Source organism: Urocitellus parryii, chromosome 1, assembly GCF_045843805.1.
Source record: "Urocitellus parryii isolate mUroPar1 chromosome 1, mUroPar1.hap1, whole genome shotgun sequence".
NCBI classification, from domain to species: Eukaryota; Metazoa; Chordata; class Mammalia; order Rodentia; family Sciuridae; genus Urocitellus; species Urocitellus parryii.
Window position 1 is genome coordinate 181,917,181 of NC_135531.1, and position 27,031 is coordinate 181,944,211.

The 27,031-nt window shown below is 35.5% G+C and overlaps 1 protein-coding gene across 1 annotated transcript in view; it reads left to right on the top strand.

The window, feature by feature from the left end:
- Epb41l5 (erythrocyte membrane protein band 4.1 like 5) overlaps positions 1-27,031 on the top strand; it is a 113,645-nt gene that overhangs the window by 84,110 nt on the left and 2,504 nt on the right. Inside the window, exons 19-24 of the mRNA XM_026408863.2 lie at positions 12,286-12,414; positions 16,358-16,422; positions 19,293-19,383; positions 21,113-21,187; positions 22,591-22,632; positions 22,989-23,119. Coding sequence (XP_026264648.1) covers positions 12,286-12,414; positions 16,358-16,422; positions 19,293-19,383; positions 21,113-21,187; positions 22,591-22,632; positions 22,989-23,119 — 533 coding nt within the window. The remainder of the gene's footprint in view (positions 1-12,285; positions 12,415-16,357; positions 16,423-19,292; positions 19,384-21,112; positions 21,188-22,590; positions 22,633-22,988; positions 23,120-27,031) is intronic.

Here is a 27,031-nt window from a genome sequence, read left to right on the forward strand (position 1 = left end):
CTCTTTGTTTTAAAGAGGGAATAGCTATTTTGTAGTATTCTGTCAACCTTGGATAACTGCATAGAATTTCTTCAGAGACTAGTAGAGTAGACAGTAACTTTCTTCTTTCTTGCATTATTATAACTGTCCTTCTGGATCCAACTCTTTTTTTTCATTATTACTATTTATTTTTAAAAATTTTCTTTTAGAAATATCTTTTAGAAGCTGATTGAATCTCAGACAGGCTTTCCATTTTTCTTGACCCTTCAGTATTTTTCTGTTGCATTTGTCTGTTTTCACAGTGTCATTTTGCTTACTGTCTTTGTAAGACAGGTAATTCAGGGTCAGAAACGAAGAGTAAATTGAAAACTTTAGGTGATTAATCATTAATTTGACATTAGTAGAGTACTGGAATGAACCTGAAGAAAAATAAAACCTTGTGAACCACTGCAGGAAGGAAAAAGGAGAAACTTGAGCTGCTTTAGAAGGGAAATTGTGGAAATCTGTTGAATAGTTACTTGTTTCTTTTATAAAATTCACACTGAGTCTCTGAGGTAGAGGATCTGTTAGGTTAATCTTGAGGCCTTGAAAAAATGAGGAAGGAGTATGGGTTTTTAGGATAGCGAGGGAGGGGTAGAGAGGAGGGTAGAGTGAAGGACATTGTGCCATCCAGCAACATTTTGGGGATGACATAGCCAAGAAAAGACAGCTATTTAGTGAGGGCTTATTCCATGTCAGGTGAGACTAGAAGGAGAATTAAGTATTGTATCTTAACTCTAGTCAATCAGAGTGGTGTAAAAAAGTTAATAAAAAAAGTTCATTTTGTATTAACCTGGCACATTTTAAATTTGGGCTGATTTCTCTACCTCTACCAGCAATCAGTGATATTTGCCTAAGGAATACAAACTAATTTTAATATCAATCTTGCTAACTAATTTCAAAAGAAAATCTATTCTAAATATAATGTTATTCTGAAGCAAAATATTAGTGGTTGAATAACCATCTGTGAGAATAGTGCATCTGCAGAGGTCTGAAGCAGCCACACAATCTTGTCAAATGACAGTTGACCATTGTTATATGAGAACCCATTATGAGAAAGTTCTCACGCCACAGGAGACCTGCATTACACAGAATTGATACAGGCACCTGAGGGGTTTTTGTTTTGTTTTGTTTTAAATATACTGTTGATTTAGTTCTACTGATGTGTTTATTGTTTACTTTCTGTGTGAAGTTCACAGAGGAAAAACAAGGTCCTGGCCCTCAGGCCTATGCCACCAAGCCCCAGAGAAGTTCATATTGCAAATGACCATCTCTGTTGATCACTTCTTATCCCAGATCTCTTAAGCTAATGGGATTTTCAGATGATAACATTAGGGAAGTACAGTTTTGAAAGGCCAAATCAAGATTCATGAATACTTTGATAGGCTAGAATGATGGACTGAACTTAAGAAAATATGTCAAGTCTTCACAAGTACAGAGTTAGGGTAGGAGACTAGAATATAATAGGAGCGTGTGTAAAAAAAAATTTTTTTTAAAGAATATATAACTGCAGTGTGAATCAGCTGCAAAACAGCTGTGTTGTATTAATTAAAAGAGTTTTTAAAAGGAGGTCAAACCATAATATTTTATTCATTTATGGATACCATTCTTGAAAATGATATGGGAAAACTAAAGCAGTTTGAGAAAGAGTATCTATATGGTAAAGGGTCTCAAAACTAAATTATAACTGGACATTGTAAACTTGAGGATCACCAAGTAGAAATCTCAAAAAAGAGTACTTCAACTGTCTTTAGATATCTGAAGAGCTGTTATATGAAAGAGGAATCAATGTATCTTTTAATTTTTTTTATTTGTAGATGGACACCTTTATTTTTTACTTATTTTTATTTATTTATATATGGTTCTGAGAATCAAATCCAGTGCCTCATTCATGCTAGGCAAGTGCTCTGCCACTGAAATATAACCCAGCCCCATAATGTATCTTATTTTTTAATAGCCTCAGAGAAAAGATGTGTATATTACAGGTATGTTGACCTTGCCTTGATGTAAGGAAGTGTTTCCTACTAGTTACATTTTTTGGTAGCATATTGAATATGTTAACTCAGGAAGTAGCAAGTTCTTTATTTAGCAAGGGAGATTCCTCAGGTTGAGATGAAAAATTAACCAATTTGATTATTTTGGTGACTGAATGGACTGATGGATTGTTCCTTCAAACTTTGAGATGCTTGGTGCTTCTTTTCTGTATTTATTGAGTCTTTGTGCTTTTTCTTGCTTTGCATCTTCTGCTTATGCTATGTCGAGGTCTATAGACTTTTTCAGTTACTTTATCACCAAACTTTATTTTACATATCATTTTTTATTGTTCTTTGATGATGAGTAATAAAATTTAAGAAGGCTTAAAGTCATGAAACCCACACTGCATTTATTAGCAAGGACAGTGGACATAATTAAAGTATATGACCCTTAACATCTAGTCTTTTTTAGGCTAAAAGATTAAAACTAGGTATAAAGACTGTATTTTTGCAACCAGAGATTACCAAGCTGTTTCCAGAAGGGCCAGATAGTAAATATTTTAGGCTTTGCCAACCATGTAGTCTTTGTCAAGCTACTCATCTTTGCCCCTATTACAGCAGGAAAGCAGCATAGAGGAATGAGCATTGCTTGTTCCAGTAATTTTTACTTGCAGTGGCCCAGACTTGCCCTGTGGGTTGTACTTTAATGGTCCTTTTTCTTAGTTGTTACAAATGTAACCTAGTAGCAGATTGCCATTATCCAGGATCAACTTTGTTGTTTTTACTATTTTGATTTACATTCTATTCAGACCTAGAAAGTGTATAAGCAAAAAGTAGCTTTCTTTCTCTCCACTGGAGTTTGTACACAGAAGGCATGATGATAAGTATGATTCCCCTTTGGGGAATGGAAGCAGTCTTCAGATATCACCCATACAAAGGAATGCCACACTTCTCCAGGAATCAATGGGCTGGTGCAAATCACTTAACTGGTAAATTAGAGATGATAACTTTTTGTTTTAATTTTCTTGTTTGTTTTATAATTTTTATTTTTTGGTATGGGGATTGAACCCAGGGATGCCCCTAATATTTTTTATTTGAGATAAGGTCTCACTAAGCTTCTGAGGCTGGCCTTGAACTTGAAATCTTCTGTCTCAGCCTCCCAATATCAGACGTTATAGATAGAATCCAGCTGTTTAATAATTTTAAAATAGTCATTTTTTTTTTGTTTCTGACTGTTATCAGGCTGTTATGCTGTTAAGTTCACATTCAGTTTGTCTTGTCTTAGGTACTCTTCCAGTTTCATTTACATTAAACAACGTAATGAAAAGAAGCAGATAATAAAATGTGGTTCAAACCTCTGTGTATATTTAGAAAAGTAAATTGTATCTAATCTTTTCTTTTTTAAAATTTTTTTTAGTTGATGGACCTTTATTTTATTCATTTATTTATATGCGATGCTGAGAATTGAACCCAGTGCCTTACACATGTGAGGCAAGTGCTCTACCCCTGAGCCACAATCCCAGCCCATCTAATTTTTTCAAGCAGCATTCTTAACCCGCAGGCCACAGGCTTATCCCTAACTATAAGTAGGGTCCGTAAGCCCCATGAAATTCACATACCCTGTCTTTAATTAATTTGCGCATTTTTCTGAAAAGCAGACCCAAATTTTTTTCCAAACTCTCAGAGGGGCCCATAATTAAAAACAATTAACCATTATCAATCTTAAAATAAAACTACTTGCATCTCTTGAACTTTGAGGAATTTCACATGTTTAAGAAGTGCATGTGTATTAATATTTTTGGTTTTAGTAATTTCAATATTTCTGAGGCATTTAAATGCAGAGCTCACAGAATTAGGACCTCGGTGTATAAGAAAGCACCATTTTTCTTTTGTTTTATTGTTTACATTGTTTTCCAAGGGCACTTGGACCTTTTGGGAATGGTGGGTGTCATTCTGATTGGGACTGAAGCAGACTTTGAATCTACTTCAACTCCTTACATGAACGCCTAACAAAACAGACTTTTATAGCCAAGACTACTCTATAGTGGAGTTTCAATTTCACATTCATTTCAAATTGAATCTGATTTGGGGTATTAGGAATCAGAGTATCGTTTTAATTCTTTTGGTTTTCTTTTTGCCACATTTTGGCTCCCCAAGGCAGATAAGTTAGCTGCATAGTAAGTGGGTGCCAGTGGACTTATAGGTTATAATAAATTAATGTGAAAATGTTTTAAAGCTATTATACTCAGCTTATATTTAGTAATTATTTTTCTTTTATATATATATATGATAACTGTAGAAAATATAGATTTAAAAGAATAGAAAATATAAAGTCATCCATTGTGCCACTAGTAGGTGGCAATATATTTTTTTAATATTTATTTTTTAGTTATAGGTAGACACAGTATCTTTTATTTTATTTTTATGTGGCGCTAAGTATCCAACCCAGTGCCTCTCGCATGCTAGGTGAGCACTCTACCGCTGAGCCACAACCCTAGATGGCAATATTTTTAAAGCCAAATACTTCCAAAACACTTAAATGACGTATGCATTTCAAAACTAAAAATGTGGTTCTAGGAAATGAACCTGGTGTCTCATGCATGCCAGGGAAGTGCTCTACCACTGAGCCACAACCCTAGCCCAATATACAGCTTTTTAAAACTAAAAAGTTGTCACATTATGGGTAATAATTAAATCACATGAATACTCATTTATGTGTTTACTCCAACCTCTGTTAGACACCTAATTTTTACTGTCTTGGTAAATGTTGTGATAGTCTTTTATTTTTTATTTATTTATTTTTTTTTGTGGTAGCAGAAATGAAAATTTTATTTTATTTTTTTTTTAGTTGAGAATTACCAAATCTCGTCTTTTTTTTATTATTATTTTTTTATTGGTTGTTCACAACATTATAAAGCTCATGACATATCATATTTCATACATTAGATTGAAGTGGGTTATGAACTCCCAATTTTACCCCAAATGCAGATTGCAGAATCACGTCGGTTACACATCCACAATTTTACATAATGCCCAATTAGTAATTGTTGTATTCTGCTACTTTTCCTATCCCCTACTATCCCCCCTCCCCTCCCCTCCCATCTTCTCTCTCTACCCCATCTATTGTAATTCATTTCTCTCCTTGTTAATTTTCCCATTCCCCTCACAACCTCTTATATGTAATATTGTATAGCAATGAGGGTCTCCCTTCATTTCCATGCAATTTCCCTTTTCTCTCCCTTTCCCTCCCATCTCATGTCTCTGTTTAATGTTAATCTTTTCTTCCTTCTCTGTTCATAGTTGCTCTCATTATATCAAAGAAGACATTTGGTATTTGTTTTTTAGGGATTGGCTAGCTTCACTAAGCATAATCTGCTCTAGTGCCATCCATTTCCCTGCAAATTCTATGATTTTGTCATTTTTTATTGCTGCATAGTACTCCATTGTGTATAGATGCCACATTTTTTTTATCCATTCATCTATTGAAGGGCATCTGGGTTGGTTCCACAGTCTAGCTATTGTGAATTGTGCTGCTATGAATATCGATGTGGCAGCATCCCTGTAGCATGCTCTTTTAAGGTCTTCAGGGAATAGTCCGAGAAGGGCAATAGCAGGGTCAAATGGTGGTTCCATTCCCAGCTTTCCCAGGAATCTCCAAACTGCTTTCCAAATTGGCCGCACCAATTTGCAGTCCCACCAGCAATGTACAAGAGTACCCTTTTCTCCACATCCTCGCCAGCACTTGTTGTTGTTTGACTTCATAGTGGCTGCCAATCTTACTGGAGTGAGATGGTATCTTAGGGTGGTTTTGATTTGCATTTTTCTGACTGCTAGAGATGGTGAGCATTTTTTCATGTACTTGTTGATTGATTGTATATCCTCCTCTGAGAAGTGTCTGTTCAGGTCCTTGGCCCATTTGTTGATTGGGTTATTTGCTATCTTATTGTCTAATTTTTTGAGTTCTTTGTATACTCTGGATATTAGGGCTTTATCTGAAGTGTGAGGAGTAAAAATTTGTTCCCAGGATGTAGGCTCCCTATTTACCTCTCTTATTGTTTCTCTTGCTGAGAAAAAACTTTTTAGTTTAAGTAAGTCCCATTTGTTGATTCTTGTTATTAACTCTTGTGCTATGGGTGTCCTATTAAGGAATTTGGAGCCCGACCCCACAATATGTAGATCATAGCCAACTTTTTCTTCTATCAGGCAAAGAGTCTCTGATTTGATATCAAGCTCCTTGATCCATTTTGAGTTAACTTTTGTGCATGGCGAGAGAAAGGGATTCAGTTTCATTTTGTTGCATATGGATTTCCAGTTTTCCCAACACCATTTGTTGAAGATGCTATCCTTCCTCCATTGCATGCTTTTAGCCCCTTTATCAAATATAAGATAGTTGTAACTTTGTGGATTAGTCTCTGTGTCCTCTATTCTATACCATTGGTCCACCCGCCTGTTTTGGTACCAGTACCATGCTGTTTTGGTCACTATTGCTCTGTAATATAGTTTGAAATCTGGTATCGCTATACCGCCTGATTCACACTTCCTGCTTAGAATTGCTTTTGCTATTCTGGGTCTTTTATTTTTCCATATGAATTTCATGATTGCTTTATCTATTTCTTCAAGAAATGCCTTTGGGATTTTGATTGGCATTGCATTAAACCTATAGAGAACTTTTGGTAATATCGCCCTTTTGATAATGTTAGTTCGGCCTATCCATGAACAGGGTATATTTTTCCATCTTCTAAGGTCGTCTTCTACTTCTCTCTTTAGGGTTCTGTAGTTTTCATTGTATAAATCTTTCACCTCTTTTGTTAGGTTGATTCCCAAGTATTTTATTTTTTTTGAGGATATTGTGAATGGAGTGTTTTTCCTCATTTCCGTTTCAGAAGTTTTGTCGCTGATATACAGAAATGCCTTTGATTTGTGCGTGTTGATTTTATATCCTGCCACTTTGCTGAATTCATTTATTAGTTCTAGTAGTTTCTTTGTAGATCCTTTTGGGTCTTCTAGGTATAGAATCATGTCATCTGCAAATAGTGATAATTTAAGTTCTTCTTTTCCTATTGTTATGCCTTTAATTTCCTTTGTCTGTCTAATTGCTCTGGCCAGTGTTTCGAGAACTATATTGAATAGAAGTGGTGATAGAGGGCATCCCTGTCTTGTTCCAGATTTTAGAGGGAATGCCTTTAACTTTTGTCCATTCAGAATGATGCTAGCCTGAGGCTTAGCATAGATAGCTTTTACAATGTCAAGGTAAGTTCCTGTTATCCCTAGTTTTTCTAATGTTTTGAACATAAAGGGATGCTGTACTTTGTCGAATGCTTTCTCTGCGTCTATCAAGATGATCATATGGTTCTTATCTTTAAGTCTATTGATGTGGTGAATAATATTTATTGATTTACGTATATTGAACCATCCTTGCATCCCAGGGATGAATCCTACTTGATCATGCTGCACAATTTTTTTGATGTGTCTTTGTACTCGATTATGCCAGAATTTTATTGAGGATTTTTGCATCTAGGTTCATTAGAGATATTGGTCTGTAGTTTTCTTTCTTTGAGGTGTCTTTGTCTGGTTTCGGAATCAGGGTGATGTTGGCCTCATAGAATGAATTTGGAAGAGCTCCCTCTTTTTCTATTTCCTGAAATAACTTGAAAAGTATTGGTATTAATTCTTCTTTAAAGGTTTTGTAAAACTCCGCTGTATACCCATCTGGTCCTGGGCTTTTCTTGGTTGGTAGTCTTTTGATGGCTTCTTCAATTTCATCCATTGATATTGGTCTGTTCAAATTGGGTGTATCCTCCTGACTCAGTCTGGGCAAATCATATGACTTAAGAAATTTATCGATGTCTTCACTATCTTCTATTTTATTGGAATATAGGTTTTCAAAATAATTTCTAATTGTCTTCTGTATTTCTGTAGCATCTGTTGTGATATTGTCTTTTTCATCCCGTATGTTAGTAATTTGAGTTCTCTCTCTTCTTCTCTTCGTTAGCATGGCTAAAGGTCTGTCGATCTTATTTATTTTTTCGAAGAACCAACTTTTAGTTTTGTTAATTTTTTCAATAGTTTCTTTTGTTTCAATTTCATTGATTTCCGCTCTGATTTTAATTATTTCTTGCTTTCTGCTACATTTGCTGTTGTTTTGCTCTTCCTTTTCTAGGGCTTTGAGATGAAGTGTGAGCTCATTTATTTGTTGGTTTTTTCTTTTTTTGAGGAATGACCTCCAGGTGATGAATTTCCCTCTTAAAACTGCTTTCATTGTGTCCCATAGATTCCGATATGTTGTGTCTGTATTTTCATTTATCTCTAAGAATTTTTTGATTTCCTCCTTTATGTCTTCTGTAACCCATTGATCATTCAGTAACATATTGTTCATTTTCCATGTGACGTAGGATTTTTCCTTCCTTCTTTTATCATTGATTTCCAGTTTCATTCCATTATGATCAGATAAAATGCATGGTATTATCTCCACCCCTTTATATTTACTGAGGGTTGCCCTATGGCATAAAATATGGTCTATTTTTGAGAAGGATCCATGTGCTGCTGAGAAAAAAGTATATCCATTTGATGATGGTTGATATATTCTATATATGTCAGTTAAGTCTAGGTTATTGATTGTGGTATTGAGTTCTATAGTTTCTTTATTCAACTTTTGTTTGGAGGATCTGTCCAATGGTGAGAGAGGTGTGTTGAAGTCACCCATAATTATTGTGTTGTGGTCTATTTGATTCCTGAACTTGAGGAGAATTTGTTTTATGAATATCGCAGCGCCATTATTTGGTGCATAAATATTGATAATTGTTATGTCTTGTTGGTGAATGGTTCCTTTTAACAGTATATAGTGTCCTTCTTTATCCCTTTTGATTAACTTAGTCTTGAAGTCGATTTTATTCGATATGAGGATGGCCACCCCTGCTTGCTTACGAGGACCGTGTGCGTGGTATATTTTTTCCCATCCTTTCACCTTCAGCCTGTGTATGTCTTTTCCAATCAGATGTGTCTCCTGGAGGCAGCATATTGTTGGATTTGTTTTTTTAATCCATGATACCAGCCTATGTCGCTTTATTGGAGAGTTTAAGCCATTAACATTCAGAGTTACTATTGATATATGGTTTGTACTTCCATCCATGTTTGATTATTTATCCTTTTTAAAAAAAAAATTTAGTTTGTTTCTCCATGATTATCTTTCCCCTCACCCTCTGTCTTTACCGAGGCACTTCCCTCTGATGGTTTTGGTTATTGTTTTTCATTTCTTCCTCGTGTAGTGTTTTGCTCAAAATGCTTTGCAATGCTGGTTTTCTGGCTGCAAATTCTTTTAACTTTTGTTTATCATGAAAGATTTTTATTTCGTTGTCATACCTGAAGCTTAATTTTGCTGGATACAGAATTCTTGGTTGGCATCCATTGTCTTTCAGTGTTTGAAATACATTGTTCCATGACCTTCTTGCTTTCAGTGTCTGTGATGAAAAATCCGTTGTTAATCTTATTGGTTTACCCCGAATGTAATCTGTCTCTTTTCTCTTGTAGCTTTTAATATTTTCTCTTTGTTCTGTATATTGGATATCTTCATAACAATGTGTCTTGGCGTTGGTCTACTGTGATTTTGTGTGCTCGGTGTCCTGAATGCATCTTCAATTTGTATATCTGTTTCCTTTTTTATTTCTGGAAAGTTTTCTGTAATTATTTCATTCAGCAGGTTACTCATTCCCTTGGTTTGAATCTCTGTACCTTCTTCTATCCCGATGACTCGTAAATTTGGTTTTTTTATGTTATCCCATAACTCTTGGATGTTTTTCTCGTGATTTTTTACCAGCCTTTCTGAGTTGGCTAGACTCTTTTCAAGATGATATATTTTGTCTTCAGTATCTGACGTTCTGGCTTCTACTTGCTCCACTCTGTTAGTGATACTCTCAATTGAGTTTTTAATTTGGTTTATCATTTCCTTCATTTCTAGAATTATTGTTTGATTATTTTTTATAATCTCTATCTCCTGATAAAGATGCTTAACTTCTTCTTTTATCTGTTTATGTAATTCATTCTCAATGTGTTCTTTTGCTGCTTGAATTTGCTGTCTCGTATCCTCTTTAAGGTTCCATTCCATCTGTCTAAGGTGTTCCTTAAGTTCTTTATATGAACATTTTTCTGATGACTCTAGGTCCTCCTGAATATTTAGGCTGTCCTGCATTGTTTGTACTCCTTTTCTTCCTTGCTTTTTGAAGCTGCTCATGTTACTTCTTGTTCTGTTTGAGTGCTGAGTTACTGTTTACTCCTATAAATTTATTTGATGCTTGGGAGGAAAGGTATTAGAAGGGAAGGGAAGAAGTCACTAAAGAGAATGAGAGTAAGCAGGTAGAATTCAAGGAAGGGGGGATAAGATAATTGAAAAGAAATGAAAAGACAAAAGAAGAAAAAAATAGGAAATAAAAAAAGAAAAAAAATTTTATAAAAAAAGAATAAAACAAAAATTAAAATTAAAATTGGAAGAAAAAAAATTTTTAAAAATTGTAAAAAAAAATTAAAAAAACAAGAAAGAAAAATGAAAATGAAAGAAAACCCCAAATCAAAATCAAAAAAAAAGAGAGAAAAGAAAAAAGAAAAAAAAAAACACTAATAAATGCAGTCTTAGAGTTTGATTAACTTCTCTTCCAGTAGGTGGCGCTGTGCCCACCAGGCCAAGTTTCTCCTGTCAATATGCGGGAACCAATCACTGTGCAGCAGCTCCTCCTCCCAGACTGGGCGAGTCTCCAATCCTGAGTGCCTAGGGCCTCCTCTTGTGTCTAGTCACTTCCCCCCTTTTCCTCTAGCCAGGCCCCTCTCACGGGTGCCGCTCACCACAATACTGGGTACACGCCAGGTCTGCTGCTCCTGGGAGCCCTGTTTTCATGGATGATTGGGCACACTCTCCCAGATTGCCTGTCCCTCAGACCCTAAGTTTGTGGAGCTTAGGGCTGAGAATCCTCAGCGAATTTTACTTGCCCTCCGGTAGCCACGCCCCCGGTAGCTGGTGCAAGAGACCTCAGCTGTCAGCTCTGGTGGGAGTGGTCTGTGATAGTCTTTTAAATAAGCATTTGTAGTCATCTTTGATTATGTCTTTGGGATAATACCCAGAAATTGAAAGTGTCAGTTAAAGGATAAGCATAATTTTGAAGCCTTTAGTGATTTGGCAAAACTGACTTCCAGAAAGATAGTAACAATTCTTACTCTTAGGAATTTAGTTATGTGTGTTGAATTCTTGTTTTATTTTTAACATAGACAGAAAAAGAAATACCTGCATATGTCTGAGGCAGATTGCTCGTAGAATATTATAATGAGCAGATAAAAATGATTAACAAGCAATCTCAAGTCTGCAACATTATTTTCTCCAGGAAAAAAAGAAACCTGTCAAAGCAATTTGAATGAGCCATGATTGAAAAAGCTATAATGGTTTCAATTAACAGGAACCATTCTGAAGACTAGGAAGTCATAGGCTAGCCTAAGGAAATAATTTTCAGACTTTATATTTATCAGAATCACATGGGGCAGCTTGTTATAATTTTAGATTTTACGTTACTACCTAGAGGCAGATGTGGGAGATCACATTGAGAAACATCAAATTAGAATTAGCACATTAATTGAGTCTTTTCAAACTTTGAAAGCATGCTACAGTATATAATTCTATACCTGACAACTAGCCTTGTGTTAATGGTTACTGTTTATTTTAAGTTAGGCAAAATATCAATTGTAGTGCAGGTAATTTTTCTTTTAAACATATTAGTCTGCTTCCTTTCATTTATTTCTTTTCATAATAGCTCATTTTAATTGTTTGAATTATTGTATTTATTGACTAGATTTGTGTTTTATTCTACATTTTTCATAAATCTGTATCTGAGAGTGACTTTTTCCTGGCTTTGTTACATATAATCCCAGACATGGCCAATTTCCTGGTAACTCTAAAGAGTTCCAAACATGAAATATGAATAGGTAGGAACCTCAAGAAATTATTGGGCCCAATTCCCTTTCTTTAAGTAACTTAACTGTATCCTCTGGGACAAATGCCTGAATTAAACCACACGTGGAGAATGTGTGACATTTACTTTCAGCTGTATTTTAGGATAGATTCTCCAGAGGCTAATCCTGGGATTTCTGGAGTTGTCTGAAGGTAGGTGATTGCAGGAGTTGACTATACCTGGAATTAGATATAGCTGCCCAGGCATGATTTTTTAATTGTCTGAATATGAACTTTCGACAGTCTTTTCCTATTTCCATGTAAATATGAGCTGTTGAGGTTGATTACAGTTTGATTTTTAATATTTAGAAGGAAGTGGTGAAGTTGACTGAAAAATGCCTTAATAATGCCATTGAGAGCCCCGGATTGAATGCCATGAGAGTTCCTCCTGACTTCAAGAGTAACATTTTGAAGGCTCAAGTAGAAGCAGTGCATAAGGTAAGCTATCTTTAATAGACAGTCCTGGTGAAATGAAAAGTATACACTATTTGACCCAGCTATCCCCCTCCTCGGTCTGTACTCAAAGGATTTAAAAACAGCCTACCACAGGGACACAGCCACTTCAGTATTTATAGCAGCACAGTTCACAATAGCTAAACTGTGTAACCAACCTAGATGCCCTTCAGTAGATGACTGAATAAAGAAACTGTCGTACATATATACAATGGAATAATTACTCAGCATTAAAAGAGAATAAAAAGTATGGCATTTGTAGGTAAATGGATGGAGTTGGAGAATATCATGCTAAGCAAAATAAGCCAATCCCAAAAAAAACGGTGCCAAATGTTTTCTCTGATAAATGGATGCTAATCCATAATGGGGGGGTGGGCATGAGATGAGTGGAAGAACTTTGGATGGGGCAAAGCAGGGGTGGGGGGGTGAGGGAAAAGGAGTAGGATATATATGGTGGACGAATGGTGTGACTCTACTTCATGTACAACCAGGGAAGTGAAAAATTCTTCATTTATGTACAATGAATCAAAGAGCTTTCTACTGTCATGTATAAGTGATTAGAACTAATAAAAAAGGAAAAAAAGAGAACAGAATATAGAATTTAGCAAGAGACTAGAGGTAGAGTACAATAGTAAGAAACACATTCATAATGCCTTTCTCAAATCTAAATGCAAATTAAGCTCAACTAAGATGAGTCATTCATGGAGTAAAATGTCAGAATGAAGATACTCTGTTGTGTAAGTACTTAAAAAATAAAAAGCCAATATACTTTTAAAGTGAGTCCTTACTTATTTTCATTTTTATAGCCAGAAAACCCCAGTGATTTTTTGTTTGTTTAGTTCTTGAACCATTAAGTCTATGATGCTGTATCCTTCAACTACTTCTCACCACCCATGTATCCTCAATTGGGCAAAATTGTGAGGTAAAAGGTAGAGTGGTTTATGACATGATAAAGGATATAGTGTGTAGGGTCAGCCCTCCAGGAAGAATATGGTAGCCATGCCTTTTCAAATCAACTCTTCCTTGATTCTCCTCACCTTTGAAACTTTTTCTCCATGCTGAAACCAGATCGAAGGCTGTTTCACCAAGTCAGGCTTACCTGGTTGTCAACAAACTTTAAAGTCTCTTTTTGTTGAGAAGTTATGCTTGATTAGAACTGAGATGACAGGGAATACTGTCCATGCTTTTTATCCCCCTCCCCAATGTAAACACATAGCATGATATTCATATATCAAAGTAAATACAAAATATAACAGGCGCCATCAAGAACCCCATTTCTGTTCTGTAACCAACCAACTTTCTGACTTGGGTTAAATCAGTTCATTTCTCTGAGCCTAAGTTAAATTATGTTTAAAATAAAATAATGTTAATACCTACATTTGATGTGTTATAAGAATAAAGCATCCTAATAAATGTTAAGGACGTGGAATAGTGCCTGGCACACAATAAGCATTTTAAAAGGGTTGACACCCATTATTGGAAATAGCAATAGCTTTAATAGCTATTATGATTCACTATGATCTGATTGGGGATTTTTTTGCCTTCAAAATTTGTATGTGGAAACTAATCCACAGAGCATTGCTGTTAATAGGTGGAACTTTGGTGAGGCATGGTCCCTTATGAATGGGATTAATGTTCTTGTTGAAAAGTCTGGAGAGAGCCAGTGCCTTAATCTTGTACTTCCTAGTCTCTGGAACTGTGTGAAATAAATGTTTGTTATTTGTAGGCCACCAGTTTATGGCATTTTGTTATCGAAGCCTGAATAGACATTATTATCTTATATTTCAGTTTCATCTTTCTTTATGTAAAGAAGAAATAATTTCAGTAGCTCTGAATTATAGGAATTGTATTTTATAGTTATAAGCCTGATGAAGAATAATCCAGGATAGTCGCTTTCATGGTAGAAATCTACCAAATAATAATAGTTTTATACAAACCTGCAGAAAGTAGAGGAGGAAGGAAAACTTCTCAATTCATCTGTGAAACTAGTGGTATTTCTATACCAAAACCAGAAAAAAATTAGAAGAAAATTAACTCCAAACTAGGACTTCCCTTGAACAGACATAAAAGTTCTTAACAAAATATAATCAGATCATACTTAGCAATTCAAATATAGGATCATACATCATGATCATAGGGTTTCTCTTTGAAAAGAAGTTGGATTATCATTCAAACCCAGGTATAGTTCATTTGTTAAAAAATGCATAAGATTGTCTCATACAGAAAAGGCATTCCATAAAATGCAGCATTTATTCATGATAAAAGCTTTCAACACAGTAGAAATAAGATGGTATTTCTTTAGCCTGATAAAGACATGTAGGGAAAAAAGTCTATAGTGAATATCACATTTCATGGTGAAAGACATGTTCACTGAAATAGCTTAAAGACTGTCCACCACTGTGTTGGTGATGATACATTGCTCCTAAGAATATAAAATGGCCTAAACACTTTAGAATAAAGAGTTTAGCAGTGTATTAAGCACACATTAACTGCCTGATCCAACCATTACATACTTAGTTATTTACCTAAGAGAAATTAAAGCTTGGGCTCACATAGATATTAGTACATTATAATGTTCTCAGCAAATTTATTTGTAAAAATTGGAAACAAATGAACAGATGTTGTGGCATGTCTGTATAGTTGAAATGCTACTCAGCATCCATTGGTGATATACGCAGCAAGATCATGAGGGAGGGGCTGGGGTTGTGGCTCGACAGTAGAGTGCTTGCCTAGCACATTCGAGGCCCTGGGTTTGATCCTCAGCACCACATAAAAATAAATAAACAAATAAAATAAAGGTGTCCAACTACAATTGAAAAATAAATATTAAAAAAAAAAAGATCATGAGATAATCTCAAAAACATTGCTTCTCTAAAGAAGCAGACCCAAAAGTAGGTATTATCTGAGTTCAATTACATGAAATTATAGAATGTATAGATTGCTCACAAGTAAGGGTTTTTGAGGGGATTGAGTGAAAAAGCCTTGAGGGAACACTTGGTGTGTGGGAGGATAGTAGAAAGAAGTGATGCATGTGGTGTGTTTATGCACCTGTATATACTTTCAAAATTCATTGAGGCCTACACTTAAATTTCATCTTTTTTTTTTTTTGAGGAATTGTTGTGCTTGGTTAAACCCAGGGCCTGGAACATGTTAGACAACTTCTCTAAGTACCACTAAGCTACTTCACCGAGTCTACATTTAAAATGTGTAAAGAATACCAATAAAGTTTGGGGGAAAGCTAAAATATATCTTCCATTTAAGGGGGAAAAAAAGCCAAATACATGGCTTAACATGTTTGGGTTTTTTTTAACATTAATTTTAAAAATTCTGGCCTTGGGGCTGGGATTGTGGCTCAGTGGCAGAGCGCTTGCCTCACATATATGAGGCTGGGTTTGATTCTCAGCACCACATAAAAATAAATAAATAAATAAAGGTATTGTGTCCATCTACAACTAAAAAAATATTAAAAAAAATTCTGGCCTTGAATCTTTGTGAACACACTGTGATATCTTTTTTTTTTTTTTTTTTGTACTAATGCTTGAACCCAAGGGCACTTAACCAATGAGCCACATCCCCAGCCCTTTTTGTATTTATTTAGAGATAAGGTCTTATTGAGTCCCTTAGGGCCTTGCTGAGTTGCTAGGCTGGCTTTGAACTCTTGATCCTCCTGTCTCAGCCTCTGAAGCCACTGGGATTACATGCATGCCCCACCTCACCTGGCCCACTCTGATGTCTTAAAACAATTGACAGCAGTATAGTAAGTGCATGGGAATTTGTATACCAAACATATTGAAATTGAGTCTTTGATAATTAATTTGGCTATGGGATAGGATTGCATTAAGTATAGTATTGATAAGTGGTGGTACTTCTTATTTGAACTAAAGCCTGGAGCAAACTGATAATTTTTTTTATGGTTTCATTTCCTTAGGTTACAAGAGAAGATAGCTTATTAAGTCATAAAAATGCCAGTGTTCAGGATGCTACCATAGACAGGTACGATTCTTGGTAGAGAGAAGTAAATTGATTTTCTGATCCTTTCCTGCTGCCTTTGTGTGTGTGTGTTTACTTCCCCAATCTATCATTATGTGGTTAAATGATAGTTATTTGAAGAAGAGCTTGAATTCACTCTTTTCCATCACAGAGCCACTTAATACCTACTTTTAGATTATTTGAAGAGACTCCTAGTCTTCCTACATTCTCACTTGTCTTAAGCTAATTTAAAAAAAATAGAATAAAAAAACATCTTTAGCCAGATGCACTGGTGTATGACAGGATCACAAGTTCAAAGCCAGCCTTAACAACTTAGTGAGGCTTTAAGCAACTTAGCAAGACCATGTCTCACAATAAAACATACATATGACATAACTACACAATGGAGTATTACTTAGCCATAAAGTGCCCCTGGGTTCAATCCTTGGTACAAAAAAAAAAAAAAAAGAACATCTTTCAAGATATTTTGAATCTCATAGTATACTTGGTGTGAAATGCTTATCATTTCTCTGGGTGTCATAGTTAACTTAGTGCCATCACAGTGGCCTTGTGCTTTTACCTACCATTGATTCTCACATTAACTGAACAGATTTTTTTGTTACTTCTCCTACTCTCTTTTGCTTCTTGTCAATGAGTATTATGCCATTTACTTGTCTTGTTAGACTTTTATTCCTTGTGTTTTTTTTTAATTTGTTTATTTTTATGTGGTGCTGAGGATTGAACCCAGTGCCTCACACATGCTAGGAAAGCTCTCTACCACTGAGCCCCAGCCCCAGCCCCTTATTCCTTGTTTTATGCCAGTTTTATCATCACTGTATATCTAATGATCTGTTCTTATTTGGTGCTAAAAAATATTGGTAAATTAATGTTCTTTTCTGATTTTCAAAATTTTTTCAATGAAGATTTTCTGAATAATCATTCTGTTCCATATGCTGTAAACAACATAGCATATAAGCGTGTATCATCCTTTACGTTTAAGACTTTACGGTTGGTTCTCAACATCCATACTAATTGATGATCAGGGAAAAACCGGTGTTACTGCTTATTCCTTTCATTTATTCTAAATTAAATGTTGGTGCTAACATTTGTTAGTACTGTCATTATTAAAGTTGTATTTAGAATAAATAGAAGGAAAAGGGGGGCAGGACTGGCCTGTGTTCATCAGAAGTTTTATTAAACTCTTTTTTTAGTATCTTTTTTTTTTAGTTGTAATTGGACACAATACCTTTTTAGTTATTTATTTATTTTATGTGATGCTAAGGATTGAACCCAGGCCCTTGCGCATGCTAGGCACGCTCTTTACTGCTGAGCCACATCCCCAGCCCTTATTAAACTCTTAAAGCTATAAAGAGTTTAGGATATACTCCACCTTCCAAATTTATTTTTCTAAGTAGCTGTTTATATTTTGAATAATCTATTTTCCCCCCTCACAATTTGAAATATTGTGTGTTCTCTTTTAAACTTAACATCTGTTTCTGGACCTTTTCCTTTTCTGCTAATGCCTTTCTCATGGCATATCATCCTGTTTTTATTACTCCTTTTGAAAAATATTTCAGGCATAGAGAAAATCATGGAGAATTATGTAATGTATACCTATGAACCATATATCAAATTTTGTCATAAGATTTTGTTATAGTAGATAATTTTTATTTTACTTTTAAAAATTTAGATGTATTTCATATATCACAAAATTTCCCCCTTAAAATGTGCAATTCATTTTTTGTGTGTATTCATAAAGTTGTGCTTCTAGTATTCAATTTTAGAACATTGTTGTCATTTCTAAAAGAAACACCTACCAGTAGTCACTCCTCATTTCTCCACCTCCCGTCCCCACCCAGCCCCAGCATCTGACAGCCACTAATTTACTTTTCTTTTTTTTTTTTTTAAGTACCTGAGATTAAATCCAGGAATGCTTAACCACTGAGCCACATCTTCATTCCTCTTTTATTTTTTATTTTGAGACAGTTAGTTAGGGTCTTGCTAAATTGCTTTGAATTTACTATCCTCCTACCTCAGTCTCCTGAGCCACTGGGATTACAAGCATGCACCACTGCACCCACCTAGCTAATCTACTTTTTTTCAAAATATTTTTTAGTTGTTGATAAACCTTTGTTTTTTATTTATTTGTATGTGGTGCTGAGAATTGAACCCAGTGCCTCACACATGCTAGGCAAACGCTCTACCACTGAGCCACAATCCCAGCCCTGCTAATCTACTTTTAATCTCCATGGATTTAGCTACTCTGGATACTTCTTATAAATGGAACTATATTATATGTGGCCTTTTGTGTCTGCTTCTTTTATTCTTCTAATGCTTATAAAGCCCATATTGTGGCATGTATTGGTACTTTACCAGACTTTATGGCTAAGTAATACTTCATTGTGTAGTTATGTCATATTTATACTCTCCTTATTTATTCTTTTTCTCTGGTTCTCTCAATTATTGGAACTAATATTAGTTAAATATTAAATATGTACATAATTTCTCTGGATTTGAGGCTTTGGGGGGAGGCTGTAACATCTCTTAAAAGCAGACTTTAGAGGCTTTTAGGCATTATGAAATTTTTCTTTTTGGAAAAGGTAAATCTTTTTTTTGTGTCATTTAAGTGGGATTTGAGAAGGGAAAGCAAGGTAGTCTGCTATTTTGATCCAGCTGTGAATAAATCTGACCTGTGTATAAAAACTGTTCTGTGGGCCATGGGGACAGGTTAGGCACATGCATACAATACTGACTGCTGGGTGTACATCACCAGTTGTTATTTATTTTCCCCCTGTATGAATTCCTTATTCTTTTTTCCTAAGTCCTTTTCTTAAAAAACCCTGCCTTTTCCTATAAAGGTCCTACATGATCTGAATTTATCTTTTTCTTTCCAGTGTTGTATTAAATGAGAATAATGTGTTCCTCTCCAAAGATTCTCTTGCTCCGATGTGTACCATACCTGCAGATAGCAATTCTGTTCTGAAGGTAAGAATACTTCTTTAAGTTTTTTAAGGGAGTATTGAGTTGAATTCTGTTTATGCTTTCACTCTTCCTTTTGAGGAGATACAATATTATATGCAAATAGACACTTTTTAAGTTCTTATTAGATGGAAGAGTTCCAGCTATATATCTCAAACATGGGTGATTTTTGTTGAAATTTGTGTCTGATTTGTTCTGGAGAATATGAGCTGTGAGAGAGCCTTGATCTATTCATTGCTATATCCCTAGAGTCTCAAAAAATATATGGCACCTAATAGACACTGAGTAAATATTTGTTGGTTGAAATAAACTTTTTGAAATAATGGTGCCAATTATTGATTACATTGCGACATAATCAGCTCATCTCAACTTCTGCATTTTTTATGTCCACATGTCATATGCTTACCAGTTCAGAAGTTACAGAAACCCATTTTATTGCCCATGAATGCTTTAATTTGCAAGTTAAATTTAAAATGGTCCTTGCAAATTAATGCACTGCTTTGCTCTTTTGTTGCATAATGTGTATTTGTTGTAGAAGTCTACCAAGTATTTTACTAAACAGGAAAAACTAAATATCACATTTATTGTCACTATGCAAAAGATATGGTATGGTTGATATTTAGGGATATAATCTTTTAGATTTTAGGGCTTGTGGAAAACCCCAACCTAAAGTACCTTCAAAATTAGGAATTCCTTTTTTTGCTAATTAAAATTCTAAAAAGGCATTTGACTACCTGGTGAAATGGAATTCTTAGGTGGAATCTGAGGTGTTTTTAGAACAGAGAAGAACATTTAGTTGAAAGATTTATTGTGTATATAATGTGTCCCAGACAGCATGTTAGTCACTACAGATTAGAAAATGAATGAAACATAGTCTGTGTTTTCAAACTGCTTATGATGCAGTGGGAGAGAGAATTGTGCTAGAGTGATAGTGACATATACAAGCTGTTACGATGAATTTAGCATAGGCAACAGGGTGGGAAGGGATGGGGTGGGAGGAAAGAGTTTAAAGAGGAAAGAGCAATTCTTTCATATGTATGACTAAAATTTAGTTGTGTATGGAAATAGGAATAGGAGATTCATGAAGGCCTGAAGACAAATAGATTGAAATAAAAATGTGTAAATGAAGGGCCTTTTAATTTTGTCTTATTTTTTGAAGGGCCTTTTTAAATGTTCTTTATACTGCAGGTTCCTATTTTTCATATTACTGGACTGGAATTTTGTATTTTATGGTTTTTAAATTCCACCTCCCCTCACAGTGTGATACAGAAGATGCCTCAAATATTAAAATCAACAATTATTATCATTTATGGGGGAGAGAGTTCATATTGTATTCTTTTCCAATTAGTGAAGCATCCAAACATCTTGACAGAGAAGCATTTTGAAATTGAGGGACCTCTTTGATTGACTGTCTCTTGTGCTTTTAAAAAAAAAAAAAAAAAAAAAACAGGTCAGAGCAGTCATAACCTTACCCAAGTTGTATCTCACCCAAAGGAATACCTATATGAACATATACAGAACACTTCTTTTTTAAGTTCTGATTTGTAGTTTTGTGTTCCCTTCCATGGAGAAGTGGAATCATTAATAACCAGAATTCCCAAATGTTCTTGTTTGCTTAAAGGATTAATACTAACCAGGCGTGGGTCAGAATTTTACATTGGGAAGATATGGCCAAAAAAAAAAGTCTGATGATGAATGAATCATTTAACTATTCTAGATTCCTTGTCTTATATAGGATGCCACAGATGAATTGGATGCCTTGCTCTTATCTCTAACTGAGAATCTAATTGACCCCACAGTCACACCTCAGGTAAATATGTTTTAAAACAGCAAGATGGGAAGGAATTTTGCCTTGAAAATGGTCTGGTTAGATTCTGGTTTTTGCCTATTTAACAATTTAGTAAAAGTTTTCATTTAATAAGAGTTTGTATTTCAGAAACCACTTAGCATTGCCTTTCTTGTACTAAAATTCTTCCACTTTGAATTTACATGTCACTATAGAAATCGTAGGAGCCTATTTAAAATTCAACACTATATTAAATTAAATGAGAGAAAATATGTGGATAAACAGCTTAAAAAGTTAAGACCAAGTGGGTGTGCTGGTGGTGCACAGCTGTAATTCCAGCTATGCAGGAGGCTGAGGTGGGAGGATCACAAGTTTGAGGCTAGGTTGGGCAAATTAGTGCAATCCCATCTCAAAATAAAACATTAAAAAGACCTGGGGATGGCCAGGCATAGTGGCACATACTTATAATCCCAGCAGCTCTGGAGGCTCAGTCAGGAGGATAGCAAGATCAAAGCCAGCCTCAGCAACTTAACAAGGCCCTAAGCAACTCAGTGAGACCCTGTCTCTAATAAAATATATAAAAGGACTGGGGATTAAGCACCCCTGGGTTCAATCCCCAGGACCAAAAAAGACTGGGGATGTAGCTCAGTGGTAGAGCACCACTGGGTTCAATACCTAGTATTACCAAAAAAAAAAAAAAAAAAAAGAGAAAGAAAAAAATTTTTTTTTTAACATTTTTCTTTTTTTTTTTTAAGGAGAGAGTGAGAGACAGTGAGAGAGAGGGAGAGAGAGAGAATTTTTAATATTTATTTTTTTAGTTCTCGGCGGACACAACATCTTTGTTGGTATGTGGTGCTGAGGATCGAACCCGGGCCGCACGCATGCCAGGCGAGCGTGCTACCGCTTGAGCCACATCCCCAGCCCATGTATTTTCTTAATATGGTAGGAAAGTCATACTTTGTATGTTTCTGGTTCTGGTGATTAATCTAACTCACTAAGATTTGGACTTATTTAAATTTTTCTTATTAGTAGCTAATGTTACCAGTGCAAGAACTAGTCTAAGTTTCCATATTTACAACTCATAGTCAAATTAGTTCACTTCTGAACATTCTTGCATTATCTCACACATGAGCTTTTGAGGGACACTTCATAAATAATCCATAATAATATGGGATCTGTATTAAAGAAGAGAGTCTTTGAAAGTCCATGTAAGCTTAAGGGACTCATTAAGAATTGTATTCCTAAGCTGGGGATATAGCTCAGTTGGTAGAGTACCTTGCATGCACAAGGCCCTGGGTTCAACCCTCAGCACCACCAAAAAAAAAAAAAAAAGAATTCCTACATGTCTTTTATAATATGAAAAAGTATTGTAATTATGATAAATCTATCTTCCCTGAAAGTAAATACATATATAAAATTTGTTTTAGGTGTCTTCAACACCCATGATCACACCCCGGTGGATTGTTCCAGTAAGTTCATGAGATTTATGATTTTTATTCTGGTTACTCTTTCAGGGCAAGGTCTAAATGATCACTAGGTTCTTGTTTTTCCTTACAAACATTTGGGTCATTATCAAAGTTGTGTTAACTGAATTTAATGGCTTCAAATTCATGGTTTAATCTTTCCTGTTTGCCAATTCTTAAGGATGTGGCCAAAAATAAATAAATAAAATAAAATCTGAGGTTGAGGATAATTTTTAAAAAACAAAGCAATCATGAACATCCAAATCTTCCTCCCTGCCATAGTCATTAATGAAGTTAATATGTAACTGATGTGCTGACCCAGTGTTACCTCAGTGTTGAGATGTGTTGTGTGTGTCTCATAGCAGAGTGGTGCCATTTCTAATGGACTTGGAAGATATGGAACATTGTTGGCAGGAAAAGAAGGACATGGTAATAAAGATGAAATTTCATTGATCTCTCCTCCAGCACCATTCTTAGTAGATGCTGTGACCAGGTAAGGAAATTATTTCTCAGCTGCAGTTTAAAAAACTGCATCTTTTGGAGGGAAAATAATAGTTAGATTTAAATAACAAATGTCAGTTTTCCTTCTTCTTCCTCCTTCTCTCTTCCTTTTTCTTCCTCTTCCTCTTCTCCGCCCCCCCCCCTTTTCCCCCCTTTTTTCTTTTTGTACAGGGGATAGAACCAGAGTCTTAGGCATGCTAGACAAGTGCTTCACTGCTGAGCCCCATATCTCCAGCCATTTTGAAACTTTTTTTGGAGACAGGGTCTCACCAAATTGCCGTATGCTGGTCTCAGACCTGTGATTCTCCACTTCAGCTTCCCAAGTAGTTGAGAATACAGGCTAGTGTCACTGGGCTCAACCTTCAGTTCTTCTAGTTGAACAAATAAAACTGGATACATCTTTTCTGTTTATCATAATGGGTTTTTTTCCTTACTACTAGTAGTTTTTTAAAAATATTTTTTAGATGTTGGTGCCCCTTTATTTTATTCACTTATTTATATGTGGTACTGAGAATCGAACCTAGGGCCTCACACATGTGAGGCAAGTGCTCTATCACTGAGCCACAATCCCAGCCCACTACTGGTAGTTTTTTATTAAGGTTTCTTTGTGAAGTCTTTGCTAGATAAAGATAATAATAGGTTTATCTTTAAATTTTTATATTTGTTTTAAATTTATATCTTTTCCTTTTATTCTTTACTATTATGCTTGTTCCTACTGTATACTAGTGATGAATGGCAGTGTCTATCACTATTGGTGAAGAAGTACAGTATGAGGTAGGAAATTCCCAAGGTAAGGGCTCCAAAGTAGCTGATGTCAACATTTAACTTGCTACAAATTAGATTGAAAAGAGCTCTTCAACTTTTGATTGCTAGGTCCATAACTGTTCCTATTTTGCAAAAGGTTTATAATTGCCTTTACTCTTACCTCAGACCTTTTTCTTAGTTGTTGCCATTCCCCATATCCTCCTGGTGTTGAGAAAGGGGGGAAATTATTAGAGATGATTAACTTAAAAGATATTCATAGGTTGACTTTAAAATCATTCCCTTATCTTCATAGTCTTTTCAGTAATACCATTTCTCACTCAGCAAACACTTTAGTGTCTGTGATGTCCCTGACATTATTTATTTCTGGCATTGAAGATAGTAGTGAATAAGACAGATTGGAACCTGCCTTAGGGAATTTCACATGTAGTCAAATTCCACTTTATGCAAATCTAATGGATTATTTTTCTAATCATTTGTAGCCTAGCAATTGCCACTATAAAAGTATCTCAACAGGGAGTGGGGCTGTAGCTCAGTGGCAGAGCTCTAACCTTGCATGTGTGGGGCACTGGGTTTGATCCTCAGCATCACGTACAAATAAACAAATAAAGGCATGCTGTCCATCTACAACTACAAAAAAAAGTTTTTAAAAATATTTTTATAAAGGACCAGGTGGTAATGCATTGCAGTTAAATTTACACAATTAGTGTGAGTTCTTAAGGACTTCCAAATTAAAACTTACAAATGAAAGAAGAACCTTTCTCTGTTGCTTCCCCAAATCATCTGTTGCTCCAAGTAATCATAAAAGACTTAAAGACTGAAAAGATGACAGTTAAATCAGTAGAATAGAATAGAGTCAAGAAACAAACCCTCCCACACACATGTAAGTTACCCAACAATATATGAAGTCAATGATGGTGCAATGTTGTGAGGCAAGAATAGTCTTGAAGTAAATCAGCTGGGCACATTAGTTACCCCTGTGGGAAAAATTAATCTTGACTGAACCTCATACCATCCACAAAAATTCATTCTGGTAAATTGCAAATCTAAATAGGAAACAAAGCAAGTGCATATTCTTGTAACCTTGGAATAGGTAAATATTTTTAAAAAACAGCTCACAAATAGCTTTAATCAATCATATAGGAAAAAAACCCAGTAACTTGAATTATATCAAGAAATTTCATTCATCAAAAGATATAATTCAAGAGTGTAAGGGAAAACTGTCCAGTGGTACTCTTTCTTTGGTGTGCTCTCTCTCCCCTGCTCCCTTACCCCTCTGACTCTGCATATCAGGATAGAAGTCTGAAGGTACATAAAAAGCTCCTCCAAAATCAGGTTAAAGACAGCTCAATAGAAAAATGGGCAGTAGGGCTGAGTAGGCTGTTTGTAGTAGAATATCCAAATGGCTAATAAGCATACAAGATGATATGCAACTTGATTAGTCTTTTGGAGAACGCAAATTCAAACTATTATGTCCCACCACTGCTCAGATGGCTAAAATGAAAAAGACAATATGCCAAGTGTTGGTGAATATATGGGGCAACTGGAACTCTGTAAATTGGAATAACCACATTGGAAATAGCTTGGGTAGTATCTACTAAAGCAGAACATGCCTGATGATTTAGTGGTGCTATTCTAATATACATAACCAATGGAAACATGAATATATGTCCATCAAAAACAAGTACAAAATGTTTATAGAAGCCATATTCTTAATAGTCTGAACTGAAAATTTTCCAATTGCTTATTAGCAGTCAACTAAATAAAAACTCAACTAAATAAAAAGCAGTGAAAATTAATGAAGAACAACTGCAGTTAGCAATATAAATGAATCACATAAACATAATTTTATTAGCTATCTATTTCTATGTAACAATCACTCTAGTCTAAGCAGCTTAAAACAACACACATTTATAATCTTATTTTCTATGAGTCAGAAATCTGAACATGGCTGGGTTAGACCTCTGCTTCAAAGTCTGTCATAACCTGCTGTCAGGTATTAGCCAGGACCAGTTTCTCACCTGAGGTCTCATTCAGAGAAGGGTTTCCAGTCATGGCTGTTGGCAGGATTCAGGTCCTGAAGAGCTATTAGACTGAGAGCCTTGTTGACTATCGGTAGGAGACTACCCCCCGTCCTTATCATGTGGTCCTCTGCAGTGTAATCACCCTTTCAGTCCTCAGGCATGCAAACTGAGAAGCCAGTGGAGTCTACTGGCAAGATAGAAGTCACAGTCTTTTATAGTTACAGAAGGGACATTATTTTACCTTTGCTGTATTCTGCTTATTAAAGCAAGTCTCAGGTCCTCCCCACACTCAAGGGGAAGAGATTATATAGGAGTGTGAACACTAGGAGGTGGGGATAACTGGGGGTCATTTTAGAGTTTCCCCATCATAATAAAAGTCAGCAAAATGGAGTTCAAAAAGAAACACAGCTCTGTAATGGTTACCCTTGAGGTGGTTCACAACTGGAGAGAGCACTAAAGAGGCTTTTAGAGTGTTAATAATGTTTTATTTAATATTCTAGAGGCTGATTATAAAGGTGTGTTCAGCTTGCAAAAGTCATCAAGCTGTAAATTTCCGATTTGTGCACTTTTGTGTGTGTGTGTGTGTGTTTGTGTATGTGTGTGTTTTAGTATTTTAAAAATGATGACTGGGTCCCATATCCAGAGATTGAAATTTAATATAAAACAGGCCTAGTTGATAATGGAGAACCTGGAAAGGCTTAGAAGTTGAAGTTACCAGATATTTATGGTGATAGAGTAAAGTGGGGCTAAGGGTTGGTTGGAAGTGTTTATGTCTATTTAGACCATCCACCATCCACCATCCCCCCATCCCTGTTTATGCTGCATAATGCTGAGGTTTTTCCTCTTGCTGAGGCAGAGAGGCTCTAGATTGGGGAGTTTGCATTGTAAAGCTCCAAGCTGAAAACAGGTTAACTCAAAGTACACACACTGAAGGGTGAGATTTCCATCTTCCTTCTTATCGCAGCTTCTTGAATTCTGTTGGCCAAGTACAGATGTTTCAGTTGAGAAAGTAAAATGCTGTTCTCTGAAGAAAGCAATGAACCAAAGAGGAAAGGCCTACACATATTAACATTTGTGTATCCCTTGGGGAAACTGCCAGAAATCTTCCCAGGAGTTCA